At 44.8% G+C, this 16,030-nt stretch overlaps 2 protein-coding genes across 5 annotated transcripts; one reads left to right on the top strand and one right to left on the bottom strand.

The window, feature by feature from the left end:
• Positions 1 to 1,957: 1,957 nt before the first annotated feature.
• Positions 1,958 to 5,365, top strand: ankrd53 (ankyrin repeat domain 53). 3 transcript variants are annotated; one of them, XM_023971682.1, is made up of 6 exons: positions 1,958 to 2,333; positions 2,892 to 3,045; positions 3,291 to 3,490; positions 3,638 to 3,802; positions 4,112 to 4,232; positions 4,439 to 5,365. In XM_023971682.1, exons 1-6 carry the CDS (start codon positions 2,221 to 2,223, stop codon positions 5,021 to 5,023), a joined length of 1,338 nt encoding a protein of 445 aa, XP_023827450.1. In that variant the 5' UTR covers positions 1,958 to 2,220; the 3' UTR covers positions 5,024 to 5,365. The 3 variants fall into 3 exon arrangements, with proteins under 3 accessions (XP_023827450.1, XP_023827466.1, XP_023827458.1); XM_023971698.1 differs by having other exon boundaries at positions 2,892 to 3,490; XM_023971690.1 differs by lacking the exon at positions 1,958 to 2,333 and having other exon boundaries at positions 2,346 to 3,045.
• Positions 5,366 to 8,724: 3,359 nt separating this feature from the next.
• On the bottom strand, positions 8,725 to 15,669 carry tex261 (testis expressed 261). 2 transcript variants are annotated; one of them, XM_023971662.2, is made up of 6 exons: positions 15,493 to 15,669; positions 10,965 to 11,067; positions 10,441 to 10,594; positions 10,168 to 10,235; positions 9,333 to 9,435; positions 8,725 to 8,922 (listed from the first exon to the last, which is right to left on the bottom strand). In XM_023971662.2, the coding sequence occupies exons 1-6, from the start codon at positions 15,570 to 15,572 to the stop codon at positions 8,807 to 8,809; spliced, it is 624 nt and encodes a 207-aa protein (XP_023827430.1). In that variant the 5' UTR covers positions 15,573 to 15,669; the 3' UTR covers positions 8,725 to 8,806. The 2 variants fall into 2 exon arrangements, with proteins under 2 accessions (XP_023827430.1, XP_023827439.1); XM_023971671.2 differs by having other exon boundaries at positions 10,965 to 11,044; positions 15,493 to 15,663.
• Between the last annotated feature and the right edge of the window lie 361 nt (positions 15,670 to 16,030).

Genomic DNA, 16,030 nt, shown 5'->3' with positions numbered 1-16,030 from the left:
CATATCCCATTTTGGTGTCCCAAATTTTCGTTTAGCTATGTTACGTCTACCCCTGCAGTCGCAGTTGTTTTAGCAGCAGACCTCACATACTGGTTCCATCCAGATATACGACCGATTTCATACTTACTTGCTCTGAAACCTCAGACCCATATCACTGTCAAAGACAACTACAGTGCATCCAGGCCAATGCATTGTCAATGCCTCGCCAGGGCTTTGGCTTGAGACTATAGGGATCCATTGGTTGGACAGTATCCAGTATCACAATTCAATAGACCTCTAATTTGAAAGACGATTTAACCACATTGAATAGGAAAAGTCGGTGTTGAAATGACGACCACTCTTTAATGGGAAATCTTAATGATGTAAGACTATGGGTAACTGATATATATCAGTATATATATACACTGCTCAAAAAAATAAATGGAACATTTTAAAACAACACAATGTAACTCCAAGTCAATCACACTTCTGTGAAATCAAACTTCCCCTTAGGAAGCAACACTGATTGACAATAAATTTCACATGCTGGTGTGGCAAATGGAATAGACAAAAGTGGAAATTATAGGCAATTAGCAAGACACCCCCAATAAAGGAGTGATTCTGCAGGTGGTGACACAGACCATCTCTCAGTTGCCTATGCTTCCTGGCTGATGTTTTGGTCACTTTTGAATGCTGGCGGTGCTTTCACTCTAGTGTAGCATGAGACGGAGTCGACAAACCCACACAAATGGCTCAGGTAGTGCAGCTCATCCAGGATGGGCACATCAATGCGAGCTGTGGCAAGAGAGGTTTGCGTGTCTGTCAGCTATGTCCAGAGCATGGACGGCTACCAAGAGACAGCCAGTACATCAGGAGACGTGGAGGAGGCCGTAGGAGGGCAACAACCCAGCAGCAGGACCGCTAACCTCCGCCTTTGTGCAAGGAGGAGCAGTGGAGCACTGCCAGAGCCCTGCAAAATGACCTCCAGCAGGCCACAAATGTGCATGTGTCTGCTCAAACGGCAGAAACAGACTCCATGAGGCCCGACATCACAGGTGGGGGTTGTGCTTACAGCCAAACACCGTGCAGGACGTTTGGCACTTGCCAGAGAACACCAAGATTGGCAAATTCGCCACTGGCGCCCTGTGCTCTTCACAGAAAAGCAGGTTCACACTGAGCACATGTGACAGACGTGACAGAGTCTTGGAGACGCCGTGGAGAACGTTCTGCTGGCCTGCAACATCCTCCAGCATGACCGGTTTGGCGGTGGGTCAGTCATGTGTGGGTGGCATTTCTTTGGGGCCCGCACAGCCCTCCATGTGCTCGCCAGAGGTAGCCTGACTCCATTAGGTACCGAGATGAGATCCTCAGACCCCTGTGATGAACCATATGCTGGTGCGGTTGGCCCTGGTTCCTCCTAATTGCAAGACAAATGCTAGACCTCATGTGGCTAGAGTGTGTCAGCAGTTCTGCAAGAGGAAGCATTGATGCTATGACTGCCCGCCCCTCCCCAGACCTGAATCCAATTGAGCACATCTGGGACATCATGTCTCGCTCCATCCACAACGCCACGTTGCACCACAGACTGTCCAGGAGTTGGCAGATGCTTTAGTCCAGGTCTGGAGGAGATCCCTCAGGAGACCATCCGCCACCTCATCAGAGCATGCCCAGGCTTGTAGGGAGGTCATACAGCACGTGGAGCCACACACACTACTGAGCCTCATTTTGACTTTGTTTTAATTACCATCAAAGTTGGATCAGCCTGTAGTGTGGTTTTCCACTTTAATTTTGAGTGTGACTCCAAATCCAGACCTCCATGGGTTGATAAATTTGATTTACATTAATCATTTTTGTGTGATTTTGTTGTCAGCACATTCAACTATGTAAAGAAAAAAGTATTTAATAAGAATATTTCATTCATTCAGATCTAGGATGTGTTATTTTAGYGTTCCCTTTATTTTTTTGAGCAGTGTATATTTTAAGTATGCTAGAACTGCCTTTGCTGTGAACTAGGCTATTTGTTTAATTCAACACATTTCATAGCCGTTACAAAACAAAGCCCAGTCGTCTGTAGGCTAGGTGAGTGAGGAACAACAGAAGCAATAAGATCAGGCCCGGATTCATTCCACCSGAGGGGTTTCTTGGCCACGCCTCTACACACACACACACAAGCGTTTCATTCAACATCAGTAAAATTGACATAATTTATTTGCCTTCCACACTGTACTGCGATAATGGGCCATGGGCTATAACTCGAAAGTATGTCTATATTCTTGGATTGGAACATTAACAATGCGCATGTTTTCAATTAATTCTCTTTTACAAGGACAACTTCTGAATTCTGGAAAAATAAAGTAAGTGTTCGAATCAAATTGATTCCAAATAGGAAAGTTTCTATCTGTCATCCATCGTTCTTTTGCAATGTTCTGTTTTGGGTTGTTGGGTAATATAAATACAATTAATTATATTTTTGTTGAGTTGTTGTGCTTAAAAACAGTGGAACAATATGAAGAATAACCATAGCAACCATGGAACATATAAACAAACGCGGAAAAGTATCGACCTAAAGATGGCTACTATGTGGTAAAATTGTATCCTGATTTGCTAGACTACATACATTTAACCCGTTGAAACACTGTAACATTGTAGCCAAGCCTTCGTGCCTGCAATTTATCAGAAGTTATAGCGCAACTTGAAGTAGCCTAGCCTAGTGGTTGCGCACCGCCCAAGGGCAAGGAGTCGTCTTAATGCTGGCAGACGTTTAGGCTAACCAGAGCCTGGGCTTACTAGTTTATTTAATACTATCAAACTATAATTTGAAAAACTAAAGACGAACGTTTTTTTACTCCTATTCTCAACCTGATCCTGGACTGATTGTTGTTATTGAGTGACTGGATAATGTGCTCCTCCAGTAAGCCCAGGGTAGGTGGTGGGGTGGTGCTGGTTCGGCGGTTGGTGAAGGCTCCGCCGGACAGCGACATGTTCCAGGCGGCCACCTCGGGGGACCGTGACTGGCTGCGACTCAGCCTGAAGCGGGCGCTATCCCCAACGCAGCTCGACAAACAGGTGAAACAAGCACTGTGTCGGCAGCTTGACTCGATGTCAATTCAATAACTCCATCTCTTGAAGTGCTAGTCATTTGTTTATATTTATGCATTCCAACATGTTATCTGTGGCTGTACTGACCTGCTGAGTGTCTGTGTCTGTCTGAGCGTGTGCGTGTGCCCATCCGTCTGTACTTGTGTGCCCTTTTGTGCCTGTCTGAGTGCACCGTGCTCGCCTGTATACCTATATGTACACACACACACTAGGGTCTGACAGTGCTCCACGTGGCCGGCCTACATGGGCAGTTGGAGTGTATGAAGCTGCTGTTGGCATCCCAAGTGGTGGACATAAACGCCAGCTGCCCCCTGGGCCGCAGACCCATCCACATGGTCCTCACTGCCAAGAGCAGACCCCACTCCCATGCCTGCCTCACCTACCTACTGGAGCATGGAGCCCTGCCAAACGTGTACGACATCATCTCTTGCTCTGACAACATTATCCCAATGTCTATAATGAGCGTTGCCTTTATAATGACGATGATGGTGATAATGACAGTGAAGATGAAGGTGGTGATGATGTACTTTAAGAGAGTCGTGTATTGGTTCATTTCCAGAGCCACTGACACAGGGTTGACGCCCCTCCACCTGGCTGCCACCGAGGGCCTGTGGGAGTGTACCAAGACTCTAGTGCAGGTGGGGGCAGACACTGGTGCACAAGACAACAGAGGACACACACCTCTGGAACTGGCACGCATCTGGTGTCACAGAAGGATCGCCAGGTGTGTGTGTGTGTGTGTGTGTGTGTGAGAGAGTGTGTGTGTGTGAGTGAGTGAGAAAGGACAGAAATAGAGGTATAGAGAAAGAGATGTGTGTGTTTGTTTGAAAGGTTTGGTGTAGTAGTAGTGGTAACAAGTTGTGTACTTACCAGGTAATACAGCCATGTCAGAGAGATATTCGTAGATCAGCTGAGGGGCGAGTGGCACCTAGGAGTGGCGCCACCTATCAGAAGACAATGAGTTTACTCGGCTTATTTCTTAACAGAGTGACACTTCACTTGACTGTATGTGTGACTGACTGTGTGTGGCCAGGTTTCTGAAGGACTCTATGTGGCAGAACGAGAAGAAAAGAGAGATGGAGAGGCGCAAGGCGCTGCAGAACCTTCAGCAGGACCTGTTCAACATGCACAGGAGGGCCGAGAACATAGAGAAGGTTTGTCTACTCTACTGTGTGGAAAAACAGTTATTATTACTGTTACTATTACAAAAGTTACTCATGAGTTACAGAGATCTAACACTGTCATCAATGTTAAAAAGTCCAAACCCTTGAATTTAATCAAAAATGAATCATTACTTTTTTCCTAACGATTGTTACCTGGTTCTCCTCCGTGTCCATGTTTCCATGGTGACCTCCCTCAGCTGGGGAGACAGAACTTGATGGAAGAGAAGGTCACGGCGTGGGCCGATAAGAAAGGCCTTCCCCTCCTCTGGGCCCAGCCTAGGGCCACGTGGAACCAGGCTCACGCCCACTGCCTCTCCCCAGACCAGAGGCCACAAAGCCAGAGGACCAAGGCCTGCCACAGGCAGTGTCCAGGGGCCCCGCCTCGGGAGGCCTGGAACATCTCCCCCAACCCCTCCAAACCCCCACCGGCCTCTGTCTCCCGGCCCCAGGGGGTGCGTCTGAGCAGCCAGCCCGAGAGGTCCCCTCCAGAGCCCGACCTGAGGCGCAGCGTAACTCTCTGCAGGGCCCGTGGGGATGGACGTCCCCAGTACACTACCAAGTGGGACGGGTCCCCCCAGTCGGTCCCCAACCTGCCCTGGGATGTCCTTCAGAGGGGGCTGTTTTCTGCTGCCTTCCCATCAAGGATCGCCTCGCCCAACCACTTCCAGCCCAACCATGTGCTGGACCTGCCGCGCCTCGGCTGCTCCCCAGGACCCAACACCTCTCCCTGGACAGAGGTGGCCATGCACTTGGCCGAGGAGCTGGAGCCTGGCCACTACTGACTGGATGGAGAGGTAGAAGTTACCCCTAACCAATGATCCAGAGTCAGATTTCTTTCATCCCTCGTAATTGTTAAGGTTAGAATGGCAGGTAGGGTAATCTGATCCTAGATCTGTGGTTGGGGGCAATTTCTACCTTAAGGAGTGGTGGAGATCCACTTTCTCCCAGTCTTACTCTACTATAATGGAGAGACACTGTACTTGACTCTACTATGTCACAAAGCATCACAGGCGATTGGACAGTGGTGTTCTGCAAAACATAACAGATTTTGCATATCAGGAGTATTATTATTATTGTATATTCTGTATATTCTCGTCCAATAAAAATTGCCAGAGATTATGAAAGGCGTACAAGGATTGTTTGGCAATGTCAGAGCTAACTCCCGAAAATGGTTACAAATGGGTATTGTAATTAGTATATGACTAACTATGTATGTTGTTGAATACAGGAGAGATAAGAGGACTACCCTGTAACTTTCCACTCTGGGCTTGCTGTCCCAATTAAGTGCTTTTGTGTCATTATAGGGCTCCCCCATCCCAATGTCAAACTGGCTATGCATACATAAGTGGAACAACAGCTGAGTTCACCAGTCTCCAGCTACTTCTCTGTGGTTGGAGCTCCTCGGTCTCCTGCGTGAAGGTAAGGGAGGGGTGACACAGGGCTGAGACCACAGTAACCTGGGTCACTTGTCACAAACGGGGGCCTGCTGTCTTGATGACACTCCCTCAGGGTCTAGTCTGGGTCTGCAGGTGAGAGCTTGTCAAAAGAAGGTAGGGGGTGGAGGTGGGAGTTGTGGTTTTGTCCGCTTACTTTGTCATCATAACGCTCACACTTCCTGAGAATCACTTCACACCCCAGCAATGGCATGTCCTGACCTCTGCTCAACCTTTCGCCCCCCCCCCCCCCCCCCAACTGCCGCTAGCCCCAGAACATACACTATAGTGAAAGCACACAATCAATATAGAGTACCTTGCAAAAGCAGGGTCGTGTTCAGTTCAGTAGTGGGAGATCAATTTTTTGGAACAGAGAAATTACTAAACATAAGTCCAATAACAACGCTTATTTTCTGTTAGAAGTGTTTAAACAATTCATACCCAGTGAACACAACCCAGGAAAGTAATTCCACATAACCGTTCACATATTGAGTCTCACACCAGGTTAACAGAAAGGTTGCTTGTTCGAATCCCTGAGCTGACTAGGTGAAAAGTCTGTCGACCTTGCCCTTGAGCAAGGCACTTAACCCTAATTGCTCCTGTAAGTCGCTCTGGATAAGAGTGTCTGATAAATTACTTAAATGTTAACTGCCTCACCGCCAATCATTGATTAAGTCTGACAGTGGGGTACGGAATTATTGGATCCCTTGATAAAGATGAGGCAAAAAAGTGTATAAAATATACTGTAAATTAGCTATTATTTTTTTATTTAACCTTTAACTAGGCAAGTCAGTTAAGATCAAATTCTTATTTTACAATGATGGCCGACCCCATAACCCGGACGATGCTGGGTCAATTGTGCACTGCCCTATGGGACTACCGATCACGGCTGGTTGTGATACAGGATCGAACCAGGGTCTGTAGTGACACCTCTACAGTAGCACTGAGATGCAGTGCCTTAGACCGCTGCGCCACTCGGGAGCTTATTACGACTAATACAATTGCTCAGAGAAAGAGATTTAGTTTAACAAGTAAAATCAACAACACAAATATAGGGGTCAAAATGATTGGATCCTGTTTTCAATACCCTAGCACGCTCCCCTTGCAAGGATAACGACTGAGCCTTTTTCTAAAATGTTTTATGAGATTGGATAACACATCGGAAGGGATCTTAGACCATTCCTCCATATATAATCTTTCCAGTTCCTTGAGCAAAATAGCGCTAACACCGTAGGGATGAGGTATGTTCTGCATTGTTCTTTCGAAGGCCAAACCCACCGCTGGTGGGCGTGTCCAAAGAGCTCTATTTTTATGTCATATGACCATAGCACCGGTTCAAATACAAATGCCAACGCCGTTTAGCAAACTCCAAGCTTTGCTTTGGTCAGATGACATGAAATACATTGTCAGAAAATACCTCATCCCTACGTGGTGGATCTTTGATGTTATGGGGCTATTTCCACTGGTCTTGGGGCCCTAGTTAAGGTTAAGGACATCATAAACTTGACCAAGTATCAGGACATTTTAGCCAAAAACCTGTTTGCCTCTGCCAGGAGGCTGAAACTTGTCCGCAAGTTCATCTTCCAGCAACACAATAACCCCAAGCACACATCAAAATCCACAAAGAAATTGTTAATTGACCACAAAAATCTATATTTTTCAATGTACCCCATTGAAAACATGTGGTTTGAATTGAAGAGGGTAGTCCTTAAGCGCAGACGAAAGAGATCCAAGGATCTGGAAAGATTCTATATCGAGTAATGGTCTAAGATCCCTCCCAATGCGTTCTCCAATTTCATAAAAGATTTAGAAAAAGTCTGTGCAAAGGGGRATGGTGCTGGAGTATTGAAAACAGGGCATGCAATAATTGTGTTTTATTTTTTTGTGTTACTTGTCAAACAATGAGACCACATCATCTAGTATAAACACATTTTTTATTTAGCTCAGTATTAGTATTTTTTTACTTTAGGTTTTTTTGCTCATCTTTCTCAATGGATCCAATAATTCCGTACCCCAGCGAAAATACCATTTACCTTCCACACAATCAGTGATGAGTCTCACACCATATAACTGCCTCTTTAATAGCATTGCTACACATCACTTTAGCCGTTTCTCTCGCCAAACTTACCCGATTCACCCATAAGAAGCGTACAAAAATGATTGCACGTCAACTACCTTATCACAGATTCATAAGTATTCGTGGGCATGTTAGTTTGTTTCTGTTTTTTTATCAATTGACATACAAAAAAAATCCCTTGTATTATTTAAGCTTTCTTTTTCTTCTTTTGAATGGCTCAAGAGAATGAGCCGTTTGAGAGCCATGGAGTCATTGATGATTGTTGAACAGTAAAGACATATACAAAAGAAAAACTCATTTGTTCCTATGCGGCCACGTAAAAACATTGGCTTAGTAGGCGACCCCATACTAGTAGGGAGTTAGCGACCCAGCACACAACACAAGGGCTGCTTCCCCAAATGGTACCCTATTCCCTTCATAAGGGCACTACTTTTTACCAGGGCCCATGGGTCTCTGCACAGTGTAGGGAATAGGGTGCCCTTTGGGACGCAAARAAGTGATCCGGTCTGGCCTCGTTTCACGCCAACCCTGTTCCCCTCTTCCCCCCTTCAACCTGCCCTCCACCTGGCTCGTATTCATTAGGCCCCAAACAGAAGAAAACTGACTAAAACAGAGAGGGGACAACATAAACTTGTCCAATAAGAAACACTCGTTTTAGTTAAAAAACAGAACAGAAAAAAACAGAACAGAGTCTGATGCAGAAGAGAGCCTATTTGAGACGCCTACTGTAGCTGGAGAACAGGAGAACAGGAGCCAGAGGCCTTCAGTTCTTTGTTTGCTGTCACCATCATCACAGACAGACATGGATACCCTATTCACTATATAGGCAACAGTGCCATTTCAGATGCAGACAGAGCTAGAGAGAGAAAGAGAGCGAGTATGAGAGATGTACCAGTCCTGTAAACACACTGCTGCTAGTCCGTAGCAATAATGGGAAGCTCTCGTCTGCACTGCTACGATGAGCTCTTCTTCCTCCTCTCCTTTCGTCCCTTCCCAAATATACCCTTGTACCCCTACCACCCCCCCTGACCACCCCAACTCCCCCGGGTAGAGCCTCAGTACATCTTCTGTCGACTAGGCAACACTGCCTCCTTGAGGAAAGAGAAGATGAGCAGGATGCCAGACCTCTTGCCCCTCTTGCCCTTGGTGAAGTAATTTGAGACCACGTCATCTGGAGAAGGAAAGAGAGGAGAAAAATTCAACACATTTCAACTTTATTTATCTAACCAGATAAGTTGTTGAGAAAGAGAGTTAAATAACTTTTAGTAAAAGNAAGTTGTTGAGAAAGAGAGTTAAATAACTTTTAGTAAAAGAACCTGGTTGGCTAAGAGGTGAACAACTGGGGGGGGGGGGGTGGTACCTGAACGTGCTATATCTGAGTGGGGTCCAGAAGGGAGAAAACACAATTTAACTGAACTAGTTTTATAGGAAAAACGTACTTTCATGGAAAACGTTTTTCATTGTAATTAAGTGTGTGCCCTACTCAACACGACCAAGTATCCGTATCATAAGGCTCTGGTCAAAAGCAGTGCACTACACAGGAAATTGGGTGTCATTTCAGACTTAGCCTTAAGAGCTCACCTCCTTGCTGCATGGTGGACGGAAGCACGTTCTCCCCCGCCGATAGCGACACGAAGAAGGAGAAGGGGATGATCCACAGGCAGATGGTGAAGTACGCCAGGACCTTCAGGGAGAAGAAGATATGGAGTTGAGGAGAGACGGAGGTGAAGAGAGGAGCTACAGGGCCAGGAGTGATTCCTGACAAGGAAATACTCTGCCTTTAGAGTTTACGACTAGGGCTCAGAGTTTTTCGCTGATCATAGCAAAACACGTAGCCTATAACTACTAGGTCCTAATCAGCAGACGGCTGTTCTGTAAACACCGGCCTGAGAGGCTTTGTATGAAGGTCAAAAGAAAAAGCAGTGACTTTGTCACGTACAACAGAATCAGTGTTCAGAGAATACAATAATAAATCAGTGAGTCCTCGATCTTTGAATATTAACTTCATTCAGTTTAAATATTCCCATTACACATAGCAACTGTCTTTGCCCTAGGTGAGGTATTTGCAGGGTTGGGCAGTAACTGATTACAAAAAAAACGGTCTTCTTATGAAGGGGAAAGTAATCCAAAAGTAACTGCAAGTAATCTGATTACGCTACTGAGTTTGTGTAATCCATAAATKATGTTACTGATCACAATTTTGGACAGGTAACTAGTAACTGTAATGATTACATTTGGAACGTAACCTACCCAACCCTGAGTATTTGAGCCATCACTCATATAGTTCCATTATGTCATTTGCTAAGTAAATAAATGATTATGTACCCTGCAATACTTTGCTCATAAGAGCTCAGGAGTAATCAACACAGATTAGGTTTACCTCAGAGGTGGGTGGGTGCGTGTGTCCTAGGCTTACCTCTGAGAAGGGGTAATATTCTTCAGCAAAGTACTGGAAAGCCATGTAGTGATTCAACACCACCAATACTGAGAGAAAGAGGGAGAGCGGGGGAGAGAAAGACAAATATGCAGGAGGGATGAATACAGTGCATTTTAAACAGTTAAATTAGGCCACATGATCAGGGAAGAAACTCCAGGCCCTGCATATTATCGATTGGCGTTTACATCTAGAAAAGCTATCGCTACTATACACTTGTTCCTGCCTCAGCTGCTGCCTGCCTCTGATGCTCACCACAGGAGAGAATGAAGTTGGGTGAGCTCAGCRATATGTAAGGGAAGGTCTGCAGGAGGCCAAAGTACACCAGGTTGGTGAAGAGACCACAGCCCATCATCAGCCATGGGAAGCCATCAAACAGGTACAGGCCCGTCAGCACACCTGTAGAGAACTAAAGTACAGTACACAGAGCAGGGGTGTTAGTAGTACTACTCCCCTCTGCGGTATAGGATGCATCTGAAATGCCACCCTATAGTGCAATATTTTTGTTCATAGGCCTCTGGACAAAAGTAGTGCACATTTTGAATGCAGCCTAGGACATATGGGAATACTAGGTCACCTAACAAGTAAAAAGGGGAGGAGGGGAGAGTTGTTCAGATGAGATGAAAGTACAAGTTGATGACCAAGATATTTAGGCTGTAAGACTGATCGGTTACTATAGAGGGGTAGCTCTTTGAATTTTTACACTGTAGGCCGAAGTGTTCAGGGAAATGATCGGTCAAATTCACTGTGTTAGATATCATCCAAGAGAAACTACTCACCAGTATCATGTACTTTATTATTCGACTAGTGGCAACTGTGTACTCTTCTATTAGTTCTGCCAAATAATACAGGCCAGCAGCTGGGGGGGGGAGGAGAGACGTACTAATAAATCAAATAAAAACAACCAACAAAATGCATTTACCAGCTTGTCCATAGACAGCACTGTGACATACAAGGGATGAGATCGATTGATGAATAAGTAAACAACATTCACGGCAGTAAACACACAAACAAACACATATATACACACACAAGACCCAAAATAACCCCTGAAAAACTGAAGGTAGCCTAGACAGAATCAGACATTTACTAACATGCTTCCAGAGAAGGCTACTTGAGGCAAATACACTAAAACAAGTCAGAACAATTACATCAAAGAGAAGGGGGTGACAGCACACACACACACACACACACACACACACANCACACACACACACACACACACACACACACACACACACACACACACACACACACACACACACACGAAGGATCTGCATCTCGTCACGTAAGGCAAAGTACTCCATGCCCGCCCGGACTTCTAAACACACAGAGTGAGGAAATCTGGACAGAGCGCTGTGCACTTTTGAACCCTATGCCCAAGTGCCGGTGGAACTCATAGCGAGGCATGACAGGCAGACATTTTTATTCATTTTTTATCCCGCATCGGACAGCTCCCTCTCTTAGTTCTACCACCTCACTGCCTGCAGTGCAAACTCACTCACTGTCTGAACATGAGATTCAAGAGCTGTTTTGACACACATTCGCATTAAATCCACAAGGACTATATTAATTTACCGGTTATTGGTGATTACTACATTATTGCTGATGACATTCGTTGCTAATATAGACACGCCGGATAATAAGTGACAGCTGTCCAATCAGATTGGATTTTAGGATAAAACTAAACAGCCTGTGACAAAAGTTGACTCGCTTGACTTTCAAACTAGTATTATCTTCTAAGTTTACAGATGCACATGCGTTTAACACGTCAAAAATGTGTCGAATTTGTCAACGCATCTGCACAGCTAAACCTACTAGCACAGTAGACTGCTTTTAAACAAGGGCATAAGCCAGATGACTTCTACCCCATTCATTCATAGACACTAACTGCTTTAGTGCCTATTGACTAGGATTTGCCAGGGTGCTCAATATTATCATGATACTTAGGTGCCGATGTGATATGTATTGCAATTCTCACTATTCTAAAAGTTATTGCGATCATCAAAAATAATGTCCCGATATCACTAATATTGACAATAGTATCTTCAGAAAGGGGAGTTTTGTTTCCTCAAAACATTAAACACGCATCCGTTGCGGTACGGTTTTGGAAGCATAAGGAGTGTATATTCATATCAGCACTAAATACTTTTCTATTTAAATTACTACACACCTTTATAGGGTTAGGGTTCCCACACAGATGGGAATACTTRGCTGTTTTGGCTTCCAGAGCCAATTCGCCTTTAAACAAAACATCTGTCCTTGTAATCAGAGTATGTGAGCGGAGCGGAGCTGGAAGGAAGCGTGCCCAATTTGACTGGAGTACGGAGCCAGATTCCCAAAGGCTGGAGCGTCGGCCTTCTCGGCCACTCCAATTTCGCTCACTTCACGGCCCAGCATGCATTTGTAGTCTACTTGTGTGCTGCTATAGCCCCTTGCTTTAGCTACTGTCATGGTGGTCGCTAAATATTTTCATAAAGAAACTGATAAAACACACAGGTGCAAAATCAAGGTGACTTACAAAGATGAGGACCAAGAGCAAGAGAGGGAGTGCGGTGATGTAGTGTCCACTAAATAATCATTGTGGAATCTGAAGACACACATATCCCGAAAGCATGATGGTTTACTTACTACGCGCAAATGCTAAAAAAAAAATTAAAAAAAGGAACGAGGTGTGTAGCTAACTAAGTCATTGTAGTAAAGTATTTATAAACTAAAAATCAGATCTCTTAAAAGTTGTTCATTCTTGTTCTATTATCTATACAATAGCCCATAATTGATTTTGGCTCAATAGGCCTGGCGTTATTTCCACTTTCAAGGTGTTTCCCATTTTTTGATTATTTTGCATAACCCTTTAGGTCTACCTATAGAAAAGTGTAAAATAAAACACTGCATCTCTGCCCAGCCTGCCAATAGAGGCCCAAAGGGTGTTTTAGCATCCCCAGTGACTCTACAAGAGCGGAGAGGATATTCTTTGCTGCTAGCCTGCTCTCCAAGCACCAACACATGAGCCTGAAGCCACAGACTCTGGCCAAACTCGTGTTTCTAAAAATTAATTCAAAAAGGCACTGTAGACAGAGCCTAATAATATAGGCTAAATCATTTATTTTCATTACATCTTAGGCTCCCTGTCTGGCTCCTGGCCTATTTAGTGTGTTTACAGTGCATTCGGGAAGTATTCAGACCCCTTGACTTTTTCCACATTTTGTAACATTTCATACAGCCTTATTCTAAAATGTATTAAATTGTTCAGCCTACATCTACACACAATAACCCATAATGACAAACCGTTTTTTAGAAATGTTGCAAARAACTGAAATYTCACATTTACATAAGTATTCAGACCCGTTACTCAGTTGTTGAAGCACCTTTGGCAGCGATTACAGGCTCGAGTCTTCTTGGGTATGACTCTACAAGCTTGGCACACCTGTATTTGGGGAGTTTCTCCCATTCTTCTCTGCAGATCCTCTCAATCTCTGTCAGGTTGGATGGGGAGGGTCGCTGCACAGCTATTTTCAKGTCTCTCCAGAGATGTTCAAACAGGTTCAAGTCCGGGCTCTGGCTGGGCCACTCAAGGACATTCAGAGACTTGTCCCGAAGCCATTCCTGCGTTGTCTTGGCTGTGTGCTTAGGATCGTTGTCCTGTTGGATGGTGAGCCTTCWCCCCAGTCGGAGGTCCTGAGTGCCCTGGGGCATGTTTTCATCAAGAATCTCTCTGTACTTTGCTCCATTCAGCTTTTCCTTGATCCTGACTAGTCTCCCAGTCCCTGCCGCTGAAAAACATCCCCATAGCATGATGCTGCCACCACCATGCTTCACTGTAGAGATGGTGCCAGGTTTCCTCAAGACGTGACGCTTGGCATTCAAGCCAAAGAGTTCAATCTTGGTTTCATCAGACCAGAGAATCTTGTTCCTCATGGTCTGAGAGTCCTTTAGGTGCCTTTTGGCAAACTCCAAACGGGCTGTCATGYGCCTTTTACTGAGGAGTGGCTTCCGTCTTACCACTCTACCATAAAGGCCTGATAGGTGGAGTGCTGCAGAGACGCTTGTCCTTCTGGAAGGTTCTCCCATCTCCAAAGAGGAACTCTGGAGCTCTGTCAGAGTGACCATCGGGTTCTTGGTCACCTCCCTGACCAAGGCCCTTCTCCCCCAATTGCTCAATTTGGCCRGGCGGCCAGCTCTAGGAAGTCTTGGTGGTTCCAAACTTCTTCCATCTAAGAATGATGGTGGCCACTGTGTTCTTGCGGGCCTTCAATGCTGCAGAAATGTTTTGGTACCCTTCCCCAGATCTGTGCCTCAACACAATCCTGTGTCGAAACTCTACGGACAATTCCTTCGACCTCATGGCTTGGTTTTTGCTCTGACATGCACTGTCAATTGTGGGACCTTATATAGACAAGTGTGTGCCTTTCCAAATCATGTCCAATCAATTGAATTTACAACAAGTGGACTCCAGCCAAGGACGATCAATGGCTTCTTACATTCACCTTTTCACGTCTTTTAAAATGGTTTAAGTCACATGGCTTGGTTTCAATACTTCAAAACGAAATGGTATGTCCAGGTAGTAACAAAAATAGATGAGTGTTGGCTAAATTGTGATTTCGATTAATGGCGCGGTGTGCAAGCGGGATTTACGACCACTCAACTCCGCTCGCATACTCTGCTTGGAATATAGGAGTAACGTTAGGGCAACGGTCGAACAGTTAGTTACGTGCCAGACATTTCTATACAACTATTGCGTAATACGATTGGCTTTACAACAACGTTAGCTTGCGATTTTGTAAATAGCAGTGTTGTGGTAAAGATACTCGCTAACTAGTTAGTTACTAGTAGCCCCTTACACAACAACCAGCAATAGGTATGGACCAGCAATAGGTAGTTAACATTGGATAAGCTTTGTCACCAGTTGCAGGCTGGATGAAACGCCGCASGTGAGACAAGATATTACTGTAGTGATTACAATGATCAACTTTGCACGTGAAAACAAGTAGATTTGCTCTACTCTCTTGGTTGGATTGTGAATCACAACTAACTAACTTTAGCTACCCAGTTGGCTGTTAGCTAGCTACAGCTAGTGTGTGAGCTAAGGGAATTTGCCACACTACGTTATGTGCATAGCATTGTTAACTAAATTGCTACTATTATCCTAACTGGCAAGTTAGTAAAGTTTATTCTGCCACATTSTTGATTGTCACTTTGCTTGCACCCCGAGCCCAGGCCGAATTGACATGCATCAATAGGCTGGGTGTGAAAGAAGGTAATGTGGCGATGCKAGCTACTGTAGCTAACTTCAAAAAGTAAACTCACCAATTGCTAGTGTGATGAAAGATATCTGTATCACCAACGACAGCCAACTTAGTAAATAAATAAACCACATCTCGTTTCATGTAAAACAACACACATATATATTAAAAACAAAAGTGACAGTAAGTGCTGTGAAATAATTTAACTGGTGGTTGGTCAAAGTTCTTCCCACTGGCAGTCGGACATTGAGGAAAGCGCTGCAGGATTCAGTGTGCCCCTGTGGCTACAGCGCCAGTTRTGGTCGGAGGAACTCCAGCACATTTGGACAGAGGGGGAGCTGCCTGCGCTCTGTAGTTTACAGCTAGAGCTGGAATAGATGATCAGAAATGAATGTGCTGCAATTACCTGTTGGTCTTCCAGGTATGCTGTAAATGATGAAATAACAGTAGAATAGTGAGACTGTAGTAGAATTAATAAGCTACTTTATTTCTGTTGATTTCATCACACACACACAGAGACACACCTACACAGAATGGAGTAGCAACATTATTTAAAAATCCTACACCTTTGAGATTGAGGGGCAAAAAAAACTATGAAAAAT

This window comes from Salvelinus sp. IW2-2015, linkage group LG3 (genome assembly GCF_002910315.2).
Source record: "Salvelinus sp. IW2-2015 linkage group LG3, ASM291031v2, whole genome shotgun sequence".
Classification (NCBI taxonomy): Eukaryota; Metazoa; Chordata; class Actinopteri; order Salmoniformes; family Salmonidae; genus Salvelinus; species Salvelinus sp. IW2-2015.
The sequence above is the reverse complement of the archived record's forward strand: the minus strand, read 5'-3'. Positions and strand labels throughout refer to the sequence as shown.